The 8,612-nt window shown below is 44.6% G+C and overlaps 1 protein-coding gene across 1 annotated transcript; it reads right to left on the bottom strand.

Annotated features, from left to right (window-relative positions):
- Positions 1-577: 577 nt before the first annotated feature.
- On the bottom strand, positions 578-7,642 carry LOC103772528 (phosphatidylinositol transfer protein beta isoform; the record flags this gene model as incomplete). Its single annotated transcript, XM_008939862.1, has 4 exons — positions 578-625; positions 4,300-4,422; positions 4,869-4,979; positions 7,565-7,642. Coding segments are annotated over 4 exons (360 nt in total), but the record flags the coding sequence as incomplete, so codon positions are not given.
- Positions 7,643-8,612: the final 970 nt, after the last annotated feature.

Below are 8,612 nucleotides of genomic sequence, written 5' to 3'. Positions count from 1 at the left end.
GTCTGCCTCGGTCACGGTTCTGACACAATTTAAGGATTTATAAATATCGGTGTGGAGCTGAATTTCACAAGCTTAGGCTTTCAGGATGGCAGTCCACAGCTTCCCTAAGTCACGTGGGCAAAGGCCACACTTCACTTTGCTACTCTGCAGCAAAATGACGCCCACTGGTTTTCTGATCTGTGCCCCAGAGACAACCTGCAGGCTCCAGAGCTCGATGCCAGGGCAGTGATGACAACGGGTCACGCACTTCGGGTTTCTGTACTCCATCAGCACAAAGAACCAGGTTACGTGGCCAGAGCTTCAGGCGTTCTGCCACCAGACCAAGCACCAGTGCCCACCTGTGGAGAAGGTCTCATGTACCCTGGGCACCAAGGGTCATCTCCAACTGTTGATCACCACAAGGTTATCAAACAGGACGGGGGGGGGGAAGGCCCAGAGGTGTTATCTGGATATATGTCCATTTAGATGATTTCTGCCAGCAATTCCCATCCACCAGAACATTAATCACTTTTCTCCTTTTCCATCCAGCAGTTGACTTACACAGCTTGATTTGCCTCAGAACCTACAGAGAACTCTTCTAGACGTCAGCAGCCAAAGTGCCTCGAACGGAACCCTTCTTACGCATCTAAACGCAAAATAAAACCGTGAGCTACCACACAGAGAACCTGTCGTGCTGTTGGTTAGTAAGAGAGCAACAACGACCAATGTGACCAGGGCTGCTCCTCCCTGGTCGGGACCAAACCAGCCCCAGCTGCAGCTGAGGACTCTGGAGATGGGGTATGCACCATTTCTTTTTGGTGAGGAAGCCTGGGAACTGTACAGCAGCTGCAAAATGATGCTTCTTACATTGTTAATGGCCCACAACGCTTCAGCATGGAGCCACCCTGCTCAACACACCCAGCGTGGCATCTCTACCCTGCCAAAGGCACGAGGTGGGTCCGACAGAGCTTTGGCAGGGCCGGATGCTTCTCTGCCAGGCACTGGTTCACTGATGTGCTCCTCATCTCCAGGAGTCGTGTACAAAAACCAGCAAGTGAAAGATGAAGAAAAACAGTGAGAGAAGGATGGCCTGGGACAGAGAAGTTCTGGAATAACACTGATGAGGATTCAGAGAGTAACAAAAAAGTAACAAAAGCAGAGATCCTGACTAGAAAATTCGACTTAAGATGAAGAATAGGACCAACAGAAGAACCAAAGCATGCACAGAATCCAAAGAGAAAGATTAGCTCAAACCAGGAAGAAGAAAGGGTGTTAATGAGAAAGGAAGAGCAAAAGAAAGCAAGGTATGCAAGAAAATGTAAGGCTGCCCATGCTGTTTGGCTGGATTTCTGTGACTGGCTGTTTTTAAGCATCACAGAATTGCATAGTGCAACACACTCCAAACACCCGACTCCTCCTCCACAGAGGTGGAAGCCAGAAGATATTCCTCTCGTATTATGCAGATTGCCACTAAGTGGTCACTTCCCAGAGGTCCTGGCCATAAAACAAATGTTTTGTGCTATACCTGGGATGTAGTGAAAGTTATTGTTTAGCACAGTGGATGAAGTAGTTGTATAGGAACCATAAAACCAAATTATTTGGGATAAAATAGCATTCCTATTTGATTTGGCAGTGACATTGCTGCCTCTATGTTGTTCTCCAACAATCCACTTCACCACAAAAATCTTGACATGACATGCTTTATAGGTGTTTACAGATACCCTTGTTATGACAGTTGAGAAACCCCAAAATATTTTAACAGTAGGTCCCAACTCCTCTGACACTTCACAACACACAGAGGAAAGCTGTGTCAGTGTGACTGACTGATACACTGTACTTGTGTATTTCAACAAGTAATACACTGAAGTTCCTGATACCAACATCTTAGACAAGTCATCTGAAATAAACCATTTGCATTGCTTTGCAAAACAGGAAAAGAGTAAACAAATGTTTAGTATAACAACTGTTATACACAGAAACACATGATCTGGGTTTTGCTTAAGCTAAGAACTAAAAAGCTGCAAATTTTTTTTTTTAAAAAAAATATTTAAAAGAAGTTACTTACCAGTGAGAAAGGTGAAACAGAACTTTCTCTACAAGACGACAAAGCTCCAGAGTCCACAGGGGCACAAGGGAAATTCTCACGCACACAGGTGGGTCAAGTGCCACTTGCTTACACCCCTCACACACTCCTTGCTCTGCCACTGTCCCTTCCCAGAGCAACTGGACAAAGTCTGTTTCACTCCAAAGAAATAACTAAGTGTGTGCAAGAGAGAACCCTTCTGACAAAGGTCAGCTAGAGAGAGGAAAGCTGTTACTATCCCTCCTTCACAGGCACCCAGGAGCAGGGGGCTCTGGGAATAGGTTCTGGCATAAAGTAGAATTAAACAAGAAATCCACCTGACTTGAGAGAAAACTTCCCATAATAAAAACACCCAAATGCCAACCACAGAGTGCAGTGTCTGTGGGAGAGAGCAAACACCGTCCTGCTCCAACGCGTATCTGGGAGCTGCCAAAGCACACAGAGCCTTCAGCTTATTTGAAAAGCAAGTTTGATTTTACCAGCTCAGCATAGCTATCTGTTAACACAGAACAGCAAAGAAATGCTTCTTCCAGATCCAGAAAACATCTCTGTACAGTATGGAGAAGGTTCCACTCAGTTCATCACGACCAAGCACCGAGAAGGCAGCGAGTGGGGATGGAGGAGCTACAGCTAGTTTGGATACTGAGAGATGTGCTAGGCACAAACCACTTCAGAACTGGTGTCAGCAGTATGTCCAAGGTACTTTGCAAACTGTTTAAAGATGCCTGGCAACCAAAATGAGTTAAACCACCCAAAAAAGCAAGTTCTGGCTGAAGACAGATCATGTCTTGAAAGAACCAAGACAATGGCAGGAAAGTGACAAGTTGAATGGGCTTGAGGCAGAAAGCAGTTGGGAAAACTGGAAGGAAATAGAGCTGCAAATCCAAAGTCTGCAAAGAACCTGAAAAACTAGCAGGGTTTACAGTGAGGAAGGTCCATGCCAAAGGTGACACTCTGGAAAGACACTAGAGAAGAAGGCTTCCTGCCTAGCTGGGGCAGGTGCACCCGTCCCAATACCTGCTGAAGCTTCTCAACTGCTGAAACAAAGGAGCTAAAACTAGAAGCCACAGTCTGGGGGCCAAGTAGCCACATGCTCGGTGGCAGGCTAGGAGAGGCAGTGCCCTGCTGCTGCTGGATGAGGCCCTCAGCCAACAGAACACCTTGGCTGAGAGATGTTCCTAGACTGCTGACCATATGTGAGCAGTCCTCCAGCTCGACTCGGGGACAACTGGAGCCCTCTCAGAGGCTGTGAAGCCAATCCTCCTGGAAGCAGTGGGCCTGCAGTTAGGGACCCTCCCCTAGGACTGGGGCAACACCCAAGGAAACTCCTTCACAGGCTGAGAGCCCTCATCTTTTAGGTGAGTGACAGGTGCATTTTGGGTCATCACTCCAACAACTTGAACTTAAGTCAGCTGTGTACCATCCGTTACAACCAGCAACCAGAACATGTCGTTTACTGCAGTCTGTCAGGGCTGAACAACTTCTGATTAGAATAAATCTCCTTTTCAAGTACCTGCCTCGTCTGTTTTGAGAGTCTCTGCAACACGAGCCTAAGATGTTCCTCTATCTCTTGAAAGAAAGGGTAGGAAAAGTGCCCTATGGTTGAGTTTTCTTCCAGACATCAGTCCAAAGGCAGATCAGGCTGTAGGTGTTTGGTCCTCACAGCCACTGAAGCACAACACTCGACTGATGCTATCTCAACCCTGTTCCTTTTACTGACTTCCTTCTCTGCAAGTAAAGTTCTCAGGTATGGTGTGCTAATTGGGATGAGTGGAACAGCTGCCATATGACACACAGAAACTTGCTTGAAGACATGTTTGAGGAGAAAAATGTAATGAGATCTAATGATGATTAGAAATGAAATAAAGCAAGACACATGATGGAAAAGCAGGATGGCAGCTCTGATTCCTAGCTGACAAGTGGTGTAAAGGCACCGAATAGGACTCTGTGCAATGGGTATGGCACCATAAATAAACAGGAGGCCAGGGCAGGCATTTGGGACTTGGTGACATCAGAAACATTTACCTTACAGCCACTTCCAGCCTGGGACAGCACAGAGTGCAGAAGCTGGACGTGCACAGGCCCGACGGGAGAGTCGCTGCGGGGCTGTGAAGTTCATCCGCAGCTGCCCCGGCCCACAGGAGGGCAGGGACACGATGGAACTTGTGCCAATTCCCAAAGACACAAATCTGCAGGTAGGTCACACACAAGCATCTACTGTAGAAGAGCATTCTTACCGCTTCCAGCTCCTTCTGGGTCTCATCCTCCATCCTCCTGATGTCTTCCATAGTCAGATCAATCCACTTGTCAATCCAACAGAACAGCTGACGATGGAAGTTGGTAAATATCCTTTTTTCTTGCTTTAAGAAGATAAGCAAACATTAAATAATAGGCCTACACAAGAACTGCTTCATAAGAAAACCAGAACATACCAGAGAAACACCAGCACATTTTATATATTTTAACTTTCAACTTAAGGGGGAAAAAAAAAATAAAAAAGAACCAAAGAGCCCTCTTCCTGCCAAGCATCGTTGCTTACAAAATCCAGTGTTAAACCTACATGGCACAGACTCTTTGCTTATACCTTTGCTTTTTTAACTTAGGGGTTTATTTTAGTACCACCACTGAAGCACCATTGCTAGTAGACGAAGACACAAGTCCTTGTACTTGCTCAAGAAATGAACAGAAATGGACTGACTGTGAGCACCAAGAAACATAATCCATGTTTCTCCTCAGAAACCCCACATCAACTCAGAACCACCCTGCCCACCTCCCCAGCAGTACCCAGCCAGGCAGAAACACTCACCTTTTGTATAAAGTTTTCAACTTTGTTCTGCAGACCCCACCATTTAAATTTGATAGTCACCAACTTGTAAGCACACATTTTAGGACACTCTTCATCAGTTGCTAGCTCTTTCTGTTTACGAAAAATGGGAAAGAATTTTTAAATTTTAAAAAAAAATTACTTCTTTCAAAACAGTTCAATATAATTACTAAAAATCATAATTCTAGGTGTTATAGAATTCTAAATTATATTCTTACAGTAAATGATGTAAGTTAAAATATTATAAATTATCTATGAGTATTATAATGATATTTAGAATTTAAGTATTAGGAAATACTGTACTCTGAACATAGAGTAATAAGGATAAATGATCAGGTTAAATCTGTAAGACAATTCCATCCATGCTGCACACGTACTATAAATCTTAGTCTAAGCATGGACTTAATTTTCCCAGTTCCCACTGTAATACACTGCCTGATGTTTTAAAAGGACAATGAAGTTTGATTACAGCACCTAGCACCAAACATTGTTTTTATTTCTGGGTCTGTCCCAGAAAGGCAATCACAGCTCCAGCTCTACCAGGTCGCTCAGTGCAACGGTGGGGAGCACACACCAGGGGAGATTCAGGCACCTCAGTGCACACACCCACCCTCAGCTTTGCTGCTCACAGCCACCCAGAGCTCCAGCTCCCTGCCCAGCCCACCTGCTCCCCTCCCTCACATCCTGCTCCTGCAGACAGGGCTGGAGGGGGAAGTCTTCACCCAGGTACTGTATAGCTGTGAGACATTCCCATACTCATTTCTGCCTGATGAACTGCAGACCTCCCAACTGCTACTGTGAGCAAAACAGGGAGAGAACTTCTGTATGGGCAAGGGTGCCCGTAAGACCTCCCCAAGCTCACTTCAGAGCTGCCTGCAAGCAGCTCCAGCTCAAGGACATTGTGCAAAGGAAGGATCCCTGGAAGAATGAGCTGAGGGAAATCCAGGGGATGCCCACCAGCATCTGCAATTCTTAGGTTCCTGTTACAGTTCATACATCTGAACCATTCTGAAGTACCTGTAACATCATTCACAGTGATTTTCCTACAATTTATGCAGTCAAACTTATGTAATACGAGAGACCATAATATGTTTTTAGTTTAACAAAGCATGTTAGGTTACTCCATCCCTTGTAAACAAAGAAAGAAAAATAAGGAAAGAAAAAAAAATAAACAAACAAACAAAAAAAGCTAACAGCAGCTTAAAAAAAAACAAATTAAAAAAAATCTGTGTGTTTGGCTTGTACAACAAGCACTTACTGTTAAGAAATTTACAGATTTTTATTCTTTCTACCTGCAACAAAATTCTAAGCAGAAATAGTTTACAGCATTTAAGCTAGATTTCTTTTACCCATGAAAAGGACAACTCCTGTTGGTCAAAAACACAGTAAAAAGACTTCCTGTGAGATATGTCTAACATAAAAAAATCTTAGTGAATAAGACATATTTATTTAACAGAACTTTTATCACGAATTCTCATCACCAGAGAGCACTTCAGTGAAAATCAATTATCCACAGAGGACTAATGTTCTATCCACAAGTGAAAAACAAAGTGCTGCTGCTGCTTGGTGCCCCTAAACAGGACGAGTCTATGTCCAGGCATTGATAAAAGGACAGAACTAAGTGGAACATGGAAATTCAATGCTGCCAGTTCTCAGCATTCAAAGTTCTCCTCTTCATTTTACAGCTGTTTTTAAAAAATAAACCAGGCACTCCCCTCTCTCTTAGGGTCACACAAGCCCAAACAGGCCATTCCTGCATCAGCCTCCTGCTTCCTTCCCGAGCGGGAGCGAACAGATGTCGAAGGCAGGATGCACATTTTCAGCACAGTTTACAAACATAATCCCTGAGACAATTTTACCCTGCTCACACAGTAGAGTGTTTCAGGAATGCAGGTCTGAACACACGCCTGCCCTGGTGGCCATCTCCAACGTGCTAACCTTCCACACTGCGGTCACGCCGACAGCCACCCAAGGGCTGGAAAGCGGAGAACTGACTTCCCAAACTGACTCGGGTTACACAGGGCTCCCTGAAAGCTTCCAGAACATGGCAGGTGCCTCTGTGCACCCATGCACACACGTGTGCACACAGGGTGTACTGCCTCCCACAGGAGGATATTGACCATGAAGTACTGAAGGTTTTCACGTGCATTTTGCACACACTCCACACAAGTAAAAAGTATCCAGATATTCAACGTGGCAAGGTGAAGACAGGCTCAGATCTAGTTGCCACTATCTTGTGCTGGTTTTCCTAGTACTTCTAAATGAAACATATACAGGGACTATCTTTTACCCTGCTCTAAGAAGCACACAGTTGTAACCATTGAAACATAAGGAAGATCCCAACATTTTTATTCTTTTTAAGTCACCTCCAATGGCTAGCACAGCAGGCTGATGACTTCCATGGAATTCATCACAGTATTCAGATGTCAATCCTCAGTAAGGATAAAGTTTATCCAACATAATTTCCATAGCTTTGGTTTTAGTAGTGATGTTAAACAAGTAGTAGCCAGCACCTTTGCTAACACATTTGGAATTTTAACTCCATACAAAGAAGAAAAGTATCCCTCTGCCCTCTGTTTTAAGACTAACAGTGCAACTGCTCGTCTCTAAGGAACCATGAACTTTTTTTTTCTGCTGATAAAGACTTCATAAGGTTGCAACACATCAGTTCTTGGTACCTTCCAATTTGGCCCCAAAGGTCCTCTCTTCGTCTTAACTGACTGGAATAACGCAGGGTCTTCATCAGCTTTGTAGTCCTAGAACATAAAAACCCTGAGAGTCAGAAAATCCCCCGAGATTCCACACCCCACTGTATCAGGCTTCTGCCCCAGACCACGACACCGATTCCCCCGGGGGGGCACAGTGCCAGGCTGGCCCAGGCTCGTGCAGAGCACCCCGTCCCCCTGCTCCTCCCGTGGCACCCCAGGGGCTCGTGACCCCTGCGGGGCAGCGCCAGCACGGGGAAGAGGAGGAGGAGTTCAGGAAGGAGTGTGCCAGCCCCTGCCCAGCTGCAGCCCCTCAGCCCGGGACAGCCCACACCCCCCGGGGCGTCAGTACATCTGGGGAAAAAGCTAACAGCAGGAAATGACAAATGCTTCCAACATATGGGTTTACTTAATCTTACTGGTAAGAGGTAGGAAAAGGATTGTTTGATAAAGATGCTACTTTGGAAATTAGGAAAAGATTAAAAACTCCAACTTCAGTAACTGAGAACACATAAGGTTTAACCACGTATGAAAAACATCAAGCTAAGAATACCACTACAGCCATGCGACCAAGAACATTAAAAGTTGCTTTAAAGCAGAACAAATGCTTGGTGGGTGCTACAGAAAAGCCCAAAAAAGTTTATCAGCTTAAAATCTCATGTTTAGAAACAAATTTCAATGAGGACAAAAATCTGCAGAACACAGAGTGAAACAAACAGCCCATCAGAAAAGCAGCTACTGGCATTCCCCCATCAGAGAGCTGCCACAAGGAGTCGTATTTGTAAATGGCTTCCAAGACGAATGAAAACTAAACCTTCACCTTTCTAAGGCACCCCTCTATATTCTAAATTCAATACTATCAACAGCAAGATTAAATTATTTTATTAAATTATTACTATTAACTCAAGTAAATTAAAAAGACTGCTCTCTGAATATTGAAACTGAAACACCGAGGTTTCTTCCGAGGCATATTGAAATCATCTACCCACATCTCTGCTCCTCAAAAAGTGTGTTTTGGAGA

The sequence above is a fragment of the Merops nubicus genome, unplaced genomic scaffold, assembly GCF_000691845.1.
Source record: "Merops nubicus isolate BGI_N331 unplaced genomic scaffold, ASM69184v1 scaffold48554, whole genome shotgun sequence".
Lineage (NCBI taxonomy): Eukaryota > Metazoa > Chordata > Aves > Coraciiformes > Meropidae > Merops > Merops nubicus.
Note: the sequence above shows the minus strand (reverse complement) of the source record. Positions and strands in the feature narration are given on the sequence as shown.